Here is a 16,236-nt window from a genome sequence, read left to right as displayed (position 1 = left end):
AAAAAAAGAGAGAGAGGAGAAAGAGAGAGAGAGAGAGAAAAGAATTGCTTGTGTTCTCCAAGCCTGAGAAAGACCTGGCATACTGTCCAGCATACAGTCAGTGCTTAATATATATTTGCTGAATGAAAGAGTGTATGGAAGAGATAGTCAATAGCTCAATCGAACGTGTTATCTAGACATCCTAGTCCATCTTATTGTTCACTGGGCAGAGGGTATTGTACCTTAGCTATCCCTTTTAATCACTTTCCTTTAAAGGGGTTTTTAAACCATGGTTTATAGCTCCACAGTAGCTTTTTATTATTTAACCTTTAGCGCTTCCACTCCGAATGGGATCACCACAGCAGCCAATTAATGGAGAAATCATTATTTGCATTTGAGCTCAAGTGCTCAAAGTAATAAGTATCAGTATGCTAGTGGGCAGGTTAATCCAAGCTTTAGATTGTACCTAGCCCATGAAAGATGTTCCCTGATTCGACCTTAACCCAAAGCAATGGCCACACTGTCCGAGGTGTTAGGCATCCCAGTGAGGGAGTAGTTTTAGGTTGGCAGCATAAGTTCATGACTATTCAGTCTTAACCAGATGCCAGCAGTGATGACCTTGTTAACCAAAAAGCATCTGAGACCAGTATCAATCAATTTAGAAGTTTATTTTGCTAAGGTTAAGGACATGCCCAGGAGGAAAACAAACACAGAATTTCAGAAATAGTCTATGGTCTGAGGGCTTCAATATTTAAAGAGGGAATAGTGGGCTGGAGGGGAGAGAGGTGGTTACATTACTGAATCTATATGTTGCAAGAGAAAAGGAGCAGGTAGGGGAATAGTCAATTACATATTCCTCTCATGCTCAGTAAATTGGAGCTTTACGTAAGATAAGGTGAACATAGAGTAGCTACCTGTGGAGATATTTAACCTTTTATCTGTGGCTATCTGCTTAGGAACAAAAGGAAAGGCAGCTCTTGCACAACTCAGCTTTCAGCTTCATTTTTTTTTCCTTTTGGCAGAGTGAATTGGGGTCCTGGATTTTTATTTTCCTGTCACAACCTTCAGGTTCTACTCCATATAGACCCTTGGTTAGGGCTAGTCTGGCCTTACAGGGCACACTGAGAAGTCTGACCAATAGCTGGTGAGATCTTAAAATGGGTCCTTGCTTCCACACCACTGGTCTAGTGGGCCCAAAGTAACATTTAGCCCTCAGATACTTCAGAGAGCTTCCAGCTGACCCCTAGTTTACCTGGTTAGCTTATATTTGTAGCTTTGCATCTGGGTTTTTGATGTGTGTTGAAATTCCTTGCTAAAACTTGAGGCTACCCCTTCTTGACTAAGACCTGGAAGCGCTCATGGGTTTCTGCCTCATGTCCTCTTTCCACCCCTTAGTAACCAATGCCCTTCTAACCTAGAAGGACCACCATCATCCATCTATCATCCTAGCCCCCACCTGACAACTATAACTATCTCTTCTCAGGAGTGGCTCCACCTGGCCCTGTCTTTGTGGAACTGAGTCACTTGAATTTTTTTTTTTTTAGACGGAGTTTTCGCTCTTGTTGCCCAGGCTGGAGTGCAATGGCACGATCTCAGCTCACCACAACCTCTGCCTCCCAAGTAAGCGATTCTCCTGCCTCAGCCTCCTGAGTAGCTGGGATTACAGGCATGCGCCACCATGCCCAGCTAATTCTGTATTTTTAATAGAGACAGGGTTTCTCCATGTTGGTCAGGCTGGTCTCGAACTCCTGACCTCAGGTGATCCACCCGCCTCAGCCTCCCAAAGTGCTGAGATTACAGGGGTGAGCCACTGTGCCTGGCCGCCACTGGAAAATTTAATCACCCTCATGAGATTTCACTTAGCCATGCTTGGATTTGGTTATTTGTACCTCTGTCTTTTCCTGGAGGGGCCTGATTCTTCTGTCCCAGCTTGCTTCCCACAGCCCTGAAGTTGGTTTATTCTTTTTTTTTTTTTTCTAAATATACAATCATGTCATCTGCAAACAGGGACAAGTTGGTTTATTCTTTTTAAAAATTTTCATTTTATTTTAGATTCAAGGGGTACATGGGTGTATTGCATATTGGCAGGGACTGGGCTTCTAGTATACCCATTACCCAAATAGCAAGCATTGTATTCAATAGGCAAGTTTTCAAGCCTCACCCCCGCAGTCTCCCTCTTTTTAGAGTCCCCAGTACCTATGATTTACTTCTTTATGTCCATGTGTACTCATGGTTTAGTTCCCAAATACCACAGTGAGAACATGCAGTATTTGATTTTCTGCTTCTAGGTCATTTCACTTAGAATAATGGCCTCCAGCTTTATCTATGTTGCTGCAGAGGACATGATTTCAATTTTTTTAAATAATAGCTGTGGTTTATTCTTTTCTCTCTTGGAAAAATCCTCTCTGTTGTCTACTCTGTTCTGAGCAATCCAAAGTGTACCAAAAGGTATACTATAATTCAGCTTTCAGGAAAATTTCTCTGCTTCATTACCTTCCACCAACCAACCTTCCCCTTCCAACTAAAAGGACATTAACAATATTATGACACCTTTGTTTAAAATTTGTAAGTTTATCTTGGGGATTTCTACAATGAAAGTTGCACATCATCCATTTATATTTTATACTCTGTATCTGGTGGAGACTGGGGGCTTGGTAAGTACTTCATTGATGACGTTCATTGGTGACTGAATGAATGAACTGAAACATCTTAATAGTGGTTTTAAAAAAGGAATTTGGGAATGGTTGCTCTAGTACTTGTTAATGATTATCTAGTAGTTTTGTGGGATGGTTAATTCCATTTTATTTTTTTCCTGAGACAGACTCTCGCTCTGTCACCCAGGCTGGAGGGCAGTGGTATGACCTCAGGTGATCCACCCACCTCGGCCTGCCAAAGTGCTTAGTTTACAGGCGTGAGCCACTGTGTCCGACCGATTAATTCCGTTTTTAGTATGAGGTACTAATGAGGACAAGGTGGTAGTTTTATCACTGCCTAGATAATTTATTTTTGTGTAGTAAAAGTATTTGTTTCACAGTCATACATGGTACCTTGCACTAAGGTAGTCATTAAATAAATCATCCCCTTCTCACAAGGCAGGATGAACAAGAGTATGGATATAGATGGTTTAGAGAAAACTCAGTTCCATTGCCGAGAAAATAATACACTAATGATCAATTAGTTGTTTTTATATAGGATAACATGTTATCATTATGAGAAACAAACTTTCAAAGAACAGGAAAACCTAATGTTACAGTAATAAAAAATACTTAATTTTTTTCTAACATCATTCTTTGATATTGTTCTCTAGCTTTTTATCCTGACCTATGTCAATGTCATGCTAGTATCTGAAGAAGTGGCTGGAACAAGGTCCCACATTTTAATACTTATGAAGTCTTTTGTACTCTTTATTGTCCTCCGCATGGATTTTCCTTAATTTTTATAATATTTGGGGACTTTATTTATTTTTTCTTTTTCTTTTTTCTTTTTGTTTTTTGATGGAATTTTGCTCTGTTGCCCAGGCTGGAGTGCACTGGTGCGATCTTGGCTCACTGCAACCTCCACCTTCCAGTTTCAGGCAATTCTCCTGCCTCCACCCCCTGAGTAGCTGGGATTACAGGCCCATGCCGCCACGCCTGGCTAATTTGTTTGCATTTTCAATAGAGATGGGGTTTCACCATGTTGGCTAGGCTGGTCTCAAACTCCTGACCTCAGGTGATCTGCCTGCCTCAGCCTCCCAAAGTGCTGGGATTACAGGCATGAGCCACTGTGCCAACTTGGGGGCCTTTCTTATTTGAGGAAAGCCCCTGTTAGGATCTCAGATTGAATTTTCTTGAATTTTCACTTCCCTTTTCATGGATGCCTGGGGTCTCCAGATAACATCTTATATGTGGGTTTATGTCTTGGTGCTTTTTATTATTATTGTTGTTATATTTCTTACTGTAAGAAACATTGCTGACAGTGCCTTATTTCATTTGGCTTGTAAATGCTGATGCTTGCTATCCTCTGGGTCAGAGAGAGGTCAGTCTGTTCTAAAACATAATCGCTGGCTCCACCATACAACTGTGAGTTTAATTGGTCTCCCATACTGGTGTGAAGCACTGAATCTTATTGCTGAATGAGGCCTGGAGAGCACATCTGTTCCGGTCCCATCACCTTCTGGCAGGTGGGTTCCAAACCATTCAAGAGAAGTGGCTGTTGGAACTGAATTGAAATAATCATTTAAAAAATCTTCACAGATTACAATTTGACAATCTCTCTTTGTATTTAAATTGAGTTATCATCCATTACCATCCCGATAACGAAGAGTTTCATTTTTTTGTCTCCATGAAATAAGTCCTATTTTAATAAAACTGTTCTCTCTTGTTTGCTCTTCTTTAATAAGGAAAACAATGAACAAAAATCTCTGCAAAAGAATGTCTTCTGTGCTTCCAGGTTATAGCTAAGTCATTTCCATTTTCTCTTCTCTTTTTAGACAATAGGGCACAGTCTAAATATGAATCAGGTAGCTGGTATTAGTTTCTTTTACCTTGCTATGAGGTAGGTGAGGAAAGCATTTCAGCACACAAGCTTTAGAATGAATCCCACCTGTGCTGGAATCCTGATACTACCTATCAGCTTTGTACACTTGGGAAAGTTACTTAATCTGTCTAGTCCTGAGTTTTTCTCTGTGGAAATAATAATAGATTCTACTGTACAGGATTTTAAAGAGGATTTAATGAGTGTAAAGACCATTTGGACCAGGCATGGTAGCTTACACCTGTAATCCTAGCACTTTGGAAGCTGAGGCAAGAGGAATATTTGAGCCCAGGAGTCTGAGACCAGCCTGGGCAGCAAGGCAAAACTATCTCTACCCCCACCCCCAACAAAAAAAATTAGCTGGGCGTGGTGGTGCACACCTGTAGTCCCAGCTACTCAGGAGGCTGAGGTGAGTGGATCACTTAAACCTGGGAGGTGGAGGCTGCAGTGAGCTATGGTCGTACCACTGCACTCCAACCTGGGTGAAGAGAGACCCTGCCAAAAGATGATGTTGTTCTAGTTACTACTGTTGCATAACAAATTATCTCAGAATGTAGCAGCTTAATGCAATTATTTCATCAGGTTCATGGACGTTATGCATCAGAAATGTGAAAAAAACACAGTGATGAGAAGTTAACTCTTCTCCACAATTACTGGAGCCTCAGATGAGAAGACTGGGAGTCTTGGCTAGGGTGATTGACAGCTGCAGACTACAATCATCTGGAGGTGTCTGCAATCACATGTCCAGCAGCTGATGCTGCCTGGAGCTGCTGAATGGGTGACTGCATGCAGCTTGGGCTCCCTACTAGCATGGCAGCCTTAGGACAGTTGAATTTAGTTGAATGTCTTACATGGCAATGTAGGGTTCTAGTGACAGTGTTCCAGTGGACAAGCTGACACTGCATTGCCTTTTATGGCTCACCCTAGGAAGGTAAGCAGTTATTTATGCTACATTCTATTTAGGACAAGCAAGTCACGAAGCTTGGCCTAGATTCAACGTAAGAGGATATAGACCCAACCTTTCAATGGAAGGAGTGTTGAAGAATTTATGACAAGTTTTTCAGACCATCATAGATTGTATTTATGGACTTAAGATTAATTGAGATCACCTAGGTAATGGGTGTAGCTAGAAAAGAGATGAAGTTCTGAGCCCTGGGCCACTCCAGTATTTGAAGATCAAGAAGATAAGGATCATCCAGTGAAGGAGACTGAGAATGAGTGGCCAGTGAGGTAGGAGAAAATCAGGAGAGTGCGGAAATCAAGTGAAGGAAAATGTTTTAGTTAAGAGAGGTGATCAGCACTGTGAAATACTGTTAAAGGGGCAAATGAGATGCAGACTGAGGATTGCCTATGAATTTTGGTAATGTGGAAGTCACTGGCAATCTTGGCCAGAGCAATTTTCAGAGTGTGGTAACTGAATTCGTCAACTTTCACCTCCTTGGCTGCCAGCCCCTATAGGTCCTGGGTGTGTCACCTCCACTCCCACCTCAGGACCAAAGGTTCACACTGGCTTAATTGGTTTGGTTTTGTCACCACATGTTGCAGTACAGTTTTTACCAAGTGTTTTCTGCTGATGGAATTTATGAAAGAATGTCACTTATCTTTGCAATGTTCAAATTTGCTAAGTAGCTCTAATAGCTGACAATATCTGTATTATAATGTTTGATTCTAAACATATTTTGGAAAGTTTCATTTATAGTAGAGCTTGTTTATATAGAGCTTTAATGAGAGATTTTAAATGATAAATTTAACGATAGGGCAAGATGGACAAAATCCACTGACAAGCAAGTGGGAACTATTTGTCTGTATGCCTAAGTAAACCTGCCCTAATGAGGGTTGGTTGGTTTTTTAACTTCTTGAAGAAAAAAATAAAAAAATTTGAAAAGAAAAGGTAAACACTTCTTCTATGTTAAAATAATGCCACTTCAAAATCTACTTAATGGTTGTTCAGAGATAAAACATTTGTTTTATTGATTTTATTATAGTTTGGGTTAAACTGTAACTGTGTTGATTATATGTGTGCAAATTCTGCCTGTTTGCTCTTACATTCATTTCTTACCCATTGCCTGCTCTACTTTATCTCTGGGGACCACTCATGCAGCCTCCCTTTCAGAGGCTCCGTGTTAGCTGCAAATGCAGATTTGTCATAAGAGGATTCTCTTCCCCTCTGTCTGCCTGAGGCAGCATCTCCAGTAACACTTGCATCTCTTCTGTGGCTCCATCTCCCACCAGCCCTGGTTTTAGCTTCCACAGCCTAGGGGTGGGAATAGCTTCCCACTGTTGCCAAACTGGGTCACCTGACTTGCCTTGTGTTTCCTCAGCTCTTCCATCATCCATGGAACCATGTGTCAGAATTAAGGTTTCTCTGGTTTTGGCCGGGTGCAGTGGCTCACACCTGTAATCCCAGCATTTTGGGAGGCTGAGGTGGGTGGATCATTTGAGGTCAGGAGTTCAAGACCAGCCCTGCCAACATTGTGAAACCCCATCTCTACTAAAAATACAAGACAATTAGCTGGATGTGGGCTGGGCGCGGTGGCTCACGTCTGTCATCCCAGCACTTTGGGAGACTGAGACAGGCGGATCAAGAGGTCAGGATATCAAGACCATCCTGGCTAACACAGTGAAACCCCGTCTCTACTAAAAATATAAAAAGTTAGCTGGGTAAAATACAAAAGTTAGCCGGGTGTGGTAGCAGGCGCCTGCAGTCCCAGCTACTCCGGAGGCTGAGGCAGGAGAATGGTGTGAACCCAGGAGGCGGAGCTTGCAGTGAGCCGAGATTTCGCCCCTGCATTCCAGCCTAGACAACAGAGCGAGACTAGTCTCACAAAAAAAAAAAAAAAAAAAAAAAAAAAAAAAGAAAAGAAAAAAGAAAATTAGCCAGATGTGATAATGGCGTGTGCCTGTAGTCCCAGCTATTTGGGAGGCTGAGGCAGGAGAATCGCTTGAATCAGGGAGATGGAGGTAGCGGTGAGCATGTGATCACGCCACTGCACTCCACCCTGGGAGACAGAGCAAGACTCCGTCTCAAAAAAAATAGCTCTCTCTGGTTTAAATAGGTGATTTCTGCTTTTTTGGTTGAACCCCGACATAATCATGTACGTAGTTCTTTCTTTGCCCTGATATCAACTTCTAAAGCCCAAATATGTGAATTAACAACACATCCCACTTCTTCCTTGTTACAAGAGGAAGGAAGAGTTGAGTTTATAGAACCTGAAGATGTTTTATACCTCACTTGCTTTGTGGTTAAAGCCATGGGCACTGGCATGAGACAGGCCTAGTGTTGACTTGTAGCTCCTGTGTCAATCACTAATTGTGTGATCTTTCACAAGTTAAGATCTCTAAGCCTCAGCTTCTTCCATCATCTGTGATATAGAGGTAATTTCCCTACTTCATATGGTTATGATGATTGAATAAAACATGAGCTCAAACTACCCAGGACAGTGTTTACAGGTTGTTAAGTGTTCTGTAAAGGAAGCAATTATTAATCATAAAGTTTCTTTTTTATATATAAGCCCCTGCAGTTGATCTCACTCATGTCAGGAGCCTGACATGAAGAGAGGACAGGCATTTGCTGGCATTTTATCCTGGGAGGGTACTAAGCCAAGTCATTCATTTGCAGGGTCAGGATGTGGCTAGGCTAAAAGGAGATGTGGTAAAACATCCTCAGTGCTATACATTAAGCCCTACTGTGGCACTCACCTTGTTTTTGGCTCCGTTCTCCAACAATGACCCTATAGTTATTCTGAAGTTAGATATACCAAGGTGAGAGTGAGGCTGACTGTTAAAAATATTAATTGGTGGATTAATTCTCCTGCTTTTAGCCCTGAATTGGAGGGTTAGTTGAAGAGAGCTCGTACTGGGGACTAGGCTTAATGATTTCTGTCCTGCTGTCTTCTTTCCACCTTCCTATCTTCTTGTCTTCTCCTGTCCTCTTTCTTTTCTGAATGGTCAGATTAATTCCCAGCATCTTCATAAAATATTCTCTGATTATTTCAAACAAATTGGGCATTTGCAGTGGTATACATCTAATCTCCAGGCTCCCAAGCAGAATTTCACAAAGAAGACCTCCTCCAGGCTATTTTTCCCCAAAGAATACCCTGTGAGGCAGCCTGTGGCACTCTTGTTTTGCAGGAACACCTCAAGCACTGTACGGCTGCTGGGCTGCGCCTTTCTTTGGCTTAAGACCGGTTTCATTAACAAGCATGTTCACACTTCAACTAAAACATTTAAAATAACACCCGCACAATGTGTTTAGTGTCTAGTTAATTATTAAGTCTCTGAGCTTGAATTATTCAAGCAAAATTGATTGGGTTCAACCTCCTTCCTTCTCTTTGCGTGTGTGTGTGTTTTTAAATAAAAATAAATTCTCCTCTCTGCTTTCTAAATAATGTGGAAAAGGTTATTTAGCAACCATCAATACCCTGGACTGTGGGTGGTACCCAAGTGCTAATAGAATAGGTAGAGAACTGACAGCTTGACTCTTTTGTTAAAAAAAAAAAAATGTATCTACATCTCATATACTTCCATTGTCAATTAGCATTTATTGAGACCTGACACGTTTTAGGTTCTCCTTTGAACTTCTTTCTAGTTATTTGTAAGTTGGAAAAGTAGGTATCTTGGAGTCAGTTCTTTAGTTTACCGTACTTGAAAAAGGAGAAGAAATTGCTTCCTTCTTTGCTACTGCATCTTATGGTCAAACGAAACTGTTAAAATTGGCTTCACCATTAAAATCCATATTGTTGAAGAATATTTGTTGAGCTGAAAAAATGTCCATAATATATTGCTAATTGCAAGCAAGAGGCTATAAAACTGTCTTTTATTATGTATCATTTTTGTAAAAGTGCATAGGAAAAAGACTTGAATAATAAACACCAAAATATTGCTTATTATCTGTGTTAGGATTAAACTTTTCTTTTTGCTTTTCTACTTTTAGCATTAGTCAACACATACCCATATAAAGATGTCATTGCTGGAAATGATTGACCTTTTGTTTGAATCGAAGTATCATTCATGTCAAGACCGCATTGAAAATAATGCTGCTCTTAAGCCGTGCAAGTGTAGACGTTGCAAGTGTAGATTTCATAAAAGCTTCACGCTATTTCGTGAATCACAACTTCAATCGACTTCTGTTAGCCTTCATTTTACTTCTAGGCCCTCATTTCTAATTCTTCCTCAGCTTCCACATTATCAAGATGTAAGATACAATTGTGGGCATTAACATAGAAACATAACCGCCTTGCAGGTGTGGGGAAGGAATACAAAATAATTGTATTTTAGAGAAGGACCATAAAGGAGATGGCAATCTTGAGAGAAAGTAACAGAACTGCAACGACCCAGTTTTGTGGTGTTAATTTAAATATGGCATCTTCCATGAGAATTTTATAAAGGGAGCTCTCCTAAAACCGAGATTCACAAAAACCTGGAAGGGCCTTACAAGCATCAGGTGCCCTAGCTATTCAGCGATTTGCCTTTGTTGCCCTAATTCCTGCATTGTGCCACTGGGTTACAAGTGTGTGTGCGCGTGCACACGGGGGTGTAGGTTTGATGACAGTGGTGAACTGCCTTGACTGCCTTCACAGGCTGAATCCCCCGCAGGCGGTAACCATGGCTAGGGAAAAACAGGCAGCCGCTAGGACAGTTCGGGAGGAGACACCATCAGGCTCCCGTAAGGAAACTTTTGGGAATGGAGATGGAGGATTTCATCCTTTGGTTGCAGACCCAAGACTTCGATGGTAGCGCGGACAAGTCTGTCATTGTTTTTGTCCCGGGAAATGACACACGAAGTGCTGTAATTAGACACCTAAGAAATGATTACTCTGGAGTGTGCGCGAACCGAATCTGGGGGGCGGGTGGGGAGCAGGTAAGGGGCTGAAAGACAGGCACCGTCTTCTCCAGCTCTGTCGGAAGCCTAAAGCCCGCTGCTTCTGGGCGCCTTTAACAAACGCGCCAGACAGGTGATGTCTCCGAGGACGAGGCAGGAGCCCCGCTTCGCTATCTGCACCAGAAGCCTCGGGGAGCCGGGGCCACGGCGCGGCGGTGGCGCAGTTTTCAGCCTGCGCCCCGTCCTGCCGCAGCTCCCGGCGTGGCCCGGTCATCCCGCCTCCATATGCTCCGCCACCACCGCCCGGGCCTCCCCCAGCCCTCCCGCAGCTCCGCATTCCAGGCTGCGGTAACCGCAGCCTCGCCGCCGAGGAGGTCCCCACCCCTCCTCTCCGGCTGCCGCAACCACTCGCGCCCGGAACCCGCGCCCCTCTGGGGCCGTCCGCCTGGCGCGGCCGTCTCCGGACCCACCGCCCGGCTTGCGCCGGCTTGGGGCTGAGGCTCGGGCGAGGGTGGGGGCGGGAGTGAGGGCGGTGTTGCCTGCGCGTGTGCCGGGGCCGGGGCCCAGTCGCCCTATTGGATCCAGTATTGGATCCAGACTCGTCCGCCGGCCTCCGCCTGCGTGCGGCGGGACTGAAGGAGCCTCGCGGAACCCAGGGCGCGAGCGCGAGAGGAGAGGGAAGGCGGGGGAGGGCTGGAAGGGAGAGGAAGGGAGTGGTTGGGAGCTGGACTGCCGCAGCCCCTGGTCTCCTCAGCCGCGGAAGCGACCCCTCCTCCTGCGCCTCGGCCGCCTCCCTCCTCGCTGAGGAAAGATGCCTTTAGCCCAGGGGTGTGAAGAAGGGGGAGAAGTAGCTGCCAGAGCCGCCCGCGCCGCCGCCGCAGCTGCTGCGGCTCTTGTCCTTTGAATTCAGAGAAGCACCCCCCCTCGCCTGGGGCGTCGGGAGCCTCCGGCGGGGCGGCCGCGGCGTGGGTGTGGGGGAGACCGGGATCTCTGCCTGGCGCGGCGCGGCTCGGCCCACGAGTGACCACCGACATGGAGCGGGCTCGGGCGGCCAAGTAGCCGCTTCGGAGCCCGGTGCCAGTGCCGCCCGCAGCTCGCCTTCCACCCCCGGCCGCGCCGCCGGTCAGGCCCTAGGGAGAAGCCGAGAGAAAAATGAGGAGTTTTCACCGGAATCCGTTGAAAATAGGACTGACTGCAAAGCCTTAAAAAAGAAGGACCTCGGGAGGAGAAACGAAAAGCCTCCTCCGGGCAAGACTTGGCGTGCTCCGAGCCGAGGGGCTGTTTCAGGGACCTCGCCCCCTCCCTTTCCCGCTGGAGAAATTGCCGCTGATGCATTATCCAAGTGGTGGTTGGGAGGATTTGCAGCAACATATTTGGTTTCCCTCCCCCTTCTATGCATTCTGTTTTTTTCCTCCCTTTTCTGTTTTTCTTCCCGGGAAGTGAATTGCTGATGCAAATCGGACTTTATTCATTAGTGATGCAACCGGATTCGTTTCAGGATTACGTTGCACGAGTTGAATTTTGAATGAAGGAGAAGAGTTGTTTTTTTTAAAAAGAAGTGTTGACTCTCTAGTTCGTTGTACTTTTAATTTTATTTAAATATACGACTTAATTGTATTATTCTTTAAAAAATGCATGAAGTATATATTTTATGGTAATTTCCCCCCAAAATATATGTATATGGGTGAAATTGAAGACGCTTCAGTTAAGTGAGGTTACTGGTGTGTTGGATGTTTAATTCAGCACCAGCATTGCATGACAGTTGTTTGAATAACAAGTGGTTTATTTTTAAAATCATACCTTTTAAAATTTAGGTTCAGATAATAGTAAAAGTCATCATAATAATTTAAAGGAAAACCAGCAGAAATCGAAGCAAACATGTCTGGAGAAGTGCGTTTGAGGCAGTTGGAGCAGTTTATTTTGGACGGGCCCGCTCAGACCAATGGGCAATGCTTCAGTGTGGAGACATTACTGGATATACTTATCTGTCTTTATGATGAATGCAATAATTCTCCATTGAGAAGAGAGAAGAACATTCTCGAATACCTAGAATGGGGTAAGTTTGTAATTTTTAGATAAACTCGTAATCTTTAGCTGGTCATTATGATTTAATTGGTATAGAGAGTTATCATGAGGAAACTCCGTTGAAAGAAAAAATACAATAAAAAAATAGACACTAGTTATTCAAGATTTTCTGCTAGTTTTTGGTAAGTATTTTCCCAGGAGTAAAACTGTGCTGCTCAATTGTTACCTTGCTTTAAGGCCTAGCTAATGTGGAACTTGGCGATGAAGAACTTACGTTTTTAGGTCAAGAGTAAGATATTTTAAATCAATTCTGTGATGGGCAAAAGTGGATTATTGGTTACAGTTACCTAATACATGGCACTGTAATAGTCCTTCATTTGAAAGGCATTTATTGGTGGAAACATTCAGATTATGGAAATTATTCTCAAAATGGGAGGAGATATTATCTGTGTTTACCTTAGGTCAACAGGAAGCTGAAGGTGGTGATGAGTGGGTTTTATTTCATCTCTACATAGTACAAGCAAAGGAAACTGCTAAACATGGACTTTTCCAAAATTATGTTTGTAAGATTAAATGACATAAATAGTTTAAAATTTTGTGATATTAGTTGATGGAGAGTGTTTGGGGCAGCTTCCACTTGAGAGATTTTACTCTAAATTTAATTTAAATCTAAACTGGTTAGATTTTGGCTTCATTCTTCTAAATAGAGATATGATTTAGAAGACCTACTGTATTGGAATAGATCAATGATGTGAGCAAACGCTCCATGACCTTCAAGCTTGAGGGCTTGGCTCAAGTTCTTCAGCGTCTCCTGTTATATACAGGGCACACTCTAACGTCCAGAAGTTCACTGTTGAAGTAAGCAAGCATCGTCACCCCGATCTGTCTATAGTAGTGGTACGTTCGCTTTTGAAGGATTTTGGCCGAATATTATTTTGTACCTTTGGAATTCTAATCATTTTAGCTTGTTCTTATGCTAAGTTCTTATGCTAAAATATCTTCGTTCCCAAGTAAAACTTTATTTTCCTGAAGTAAAAGTCAGGTGCTGATGGTGTCTTTTTTTTTTGGATTTGAAATTTATTCAAAGTTAGTTTCTCAGGTAAACCACTGATGCAAGAATGCCTGTAAGTAATAACTTTATTCCATTTGCCAGTATAAGACGATTTCTAGCAAAGTGATATCATAAGGTTTAAAAAATATGTAAATGTGGGTAGAATAACTTTTCAAAACAGACTGCCAGACTCACCCTGGGAATGTAAGCAATCTAAACCATCTTTCAAGTAACTTCTCACTTAAGAGTGAGACAATTTTGACTTTGGTACTGGTTTTGTGAGTATATGTCTTTTATATGTTCATGTCTCACAAATTCAGAAATTCTGTAGTGTTAATTTTTTTTTTTTTGAGACTTAAAGGGTTTTGGTACTTTTAGAGTTGGAACTTGAGTTCTTAGGTTATGGTTCCTTAGTGACACTCTAGTCTGTGATTTTGTCATTTAGTGAATTCTTTCCTCTCTGTGAAGCTATGGGAGAACTGTATGTACCAGTAGTAAATATAATTTTAAATGATTTGTGATAAAGAGAAAACTGTATCCTCCATTGCCTTCTGATTATTAGAGTTTAGGTAAGTAGTTTTATGCTATGAGATATTTTGTTGTGTTAGAATAATTTATATGCATTTTCCATTAAATATGTTTTCTTGGATGTTGTTTCTTATATATCTATAAAACATCTCGTTGATGTATATTTTCATATAAACCAAATATCAAATAAGTATTTGGCTGAATTTTATTTTATTAGTGTAGAAGTTTGGATAAGGAGTAAGAAAAGAAAGTTAAGAATGGAAAAGGCTGTCAGGAGTTGTGTAGTGAGTAGTATTTGATGTCTTTAAGTTATTTGAGAATTTAGGTTAAGAATGCCAGTCTCTTTAAGAATTGAAATAGATCATATGTTCTTCATATGAATTGATTACTACATTTTGGGGAAATGTCCTATTTTATTTTAATTACCTAACAATGTGTAAAATCAGTTAAGACTACGAGTATTTCCAGATTGTGAATTGACCTCAGTTAAATGTTTTAAACATTATTTTTTGGGACTCTGCTGGAAATTTACAGAGATTGTTGTTGGGGTTAAATTTGGTAATTTAGATTTGCCTTAAATGGTGTAATTTTAAGTTTGATTTTAATAATTCAAAAAATATTGTCTTTTATTTAAATATTTAAAAGACTATTTGCAACAGGAACGCAGTATAAATAATACAATTTGTTACATATTTGTGTTCATTATTTATATTAATTAAAGTGTCAGCTAGATGCTACTTATTTTATGCTGATGATAGATTACTGTTATGATGGAGTCAGCCAAGATTGTTACCGGCTGTATTCAGCTTCTTTCTATCAATTTCATTTTATTCCTAGTTTTAGTCCATTTTATTTTATATTGGTACAGTTAATGTTTTGTTCATAGCAGCATCATGACAATAAGAAAACTGACAATTCAAAGTCAGATACGTTGTTTTCTTTGACAGCATTTCTTGCTTTTGGTGCTGATGGCTTGAGGGAGGAAATAAGTGGAAAGAGAAAGGATTAAGCCAATGAGCACTAGAGCAAGGGAATAAAAGTGCCTTAAGACTATAGATCACATTTAAATTTAATAAGATGTATTATTTTATTTATAGTAAATAATATTTGAAAGACTTTTTTGTCTGCTTAGTTTTAAGTTGTTGAAATGATTATGTATGTTTGTGTATACAATAATAGTCTGGATGTCAGCATAACTCTAGAATAAATTACAGTGGAGTTGTAGAAGATAACTTCCACATTGTAAACTAATTTGCTAGTAACGACTGAATTAGTATATCATTATTAAATCGGCCACACCCTACTTTTAAATGGGAAATTGGAATTTTAGGGAATTATTTACCAATTTACTTAATAAATGTAAGATAATATTACTTAATACAAAATAAATATACAAGGCTGTCTGTACGTGGATAACTGTATTTTGATGCTTTTGAATGTTGGACTTTGTAACATAGAAATTATCACTAAATAACAGTAATTTTATAGCTTATTCAGATTTTATATATACATAGAGAATAGTCTGTTTAATAAATTTGTACCTAGAACATATCAGCAGGTACTATGCTTTAAGCTTTTCTTTTATTAGAATAGTCATAAAGCTGTTCACTTTTTTTTTTTTTACAGGAGGGTTAGTTAAGTGAGGTGTTGATGGATCTGTATCTTTTCTTGGACACTTCTGTTCTTCACATCTGCTGTGCCTCATTGTTAGCTTTTCCTGAGTAGAATTTATTAATCAGTTTGAATTATCAAAGTGTTCATTTGATACAGATGATTACATTTATTTTATTTAAGTTCTCAACTAGGATAATCAGCAATATTGGTTGGGTCCTTATTTCCTTTATACTAGCCACCTAATATTCTGTTCTAGGAGTGATAATGAGTAAGTGCAATGATTTTATCCAGTACAATGCTGGCACATGGTAGAAGTGTGTTCAATAAGTGTAATGGCTATTATTATAATATTTCTATTTGTCTCTGTCTTTTAAGTGAAATTACACTTAGAGGTAGTTGCCAGAAGATACTGGTTACTGGCATTCATGTTGGAATAGCGTAAGAGTGATGCTGTTGATAAAATTACATCTAGGAAAATTCCCTATAAAGTAGAGTGAACTTACATGTAATGAACTAGTGCTGTCAACCGCTAAAGTCTTTGAAATACTTAATGTTCATTAGTAATTTTTTTGTTTTTAGGAACATCACCCTTTTTATTTTATGTATTGATTTATTTTAGAGACAGAGTTGTATTATAATTTTTTTGTTTTTAGGAGCATCACCCTTTTTATTTTATGTATTGATTTATTTTAGAGACAGGGCT

The 16,236-nt window shown here is 40.9% G+C and overlaps 1 protein-coding gene across 1 annotated transcript in view; it reads left to right on the top strand.

Annotated features, from left to right (window-relative positions):
• Positions 1–11,928: 11,928 nt before the first annotated feature.
• The window catches only part of CDC42BPA (CDC42 binding protein kinase alpha), a 333,136-nt gene continuing 328,828 nt past the window's right edge, over positions 11,929–16,236 (top strand). The window contains exon 1 of the mRNA XM_017882327.1: positions 11,929–12,371. Within this exon, the coding sequence (XP_017737816.1) occupies positions 12,194–12,371 (178 nt within the window). The 5' untranslated portion in view covers positions 11,929–12,193. The remainder of the gene's footprint in view (positions 12,372–16,236) is intronic.

The sequence above is a fragment of the Rhinopithecus bieti genome, unplaced genomic scaffold (genome assembly GCF_001698545.2).
Source record: "Rhinopithecus bieti isolate Rb0 unplaced genomic scaffold, ASM169854v2 scaffold_13261, whole genome shotgun sequence".
NCBI classification, from domain to species: domain Eukaryota; kingdom Metazoa; phylum Chordata; class Mammalia; order Primates; family Cercopithecidae; genus Rhinopithecus; species Rhinopithecus bieti.
This window is presented reverse-complemented; position numbering and strand designations above follow the sequence as displayed.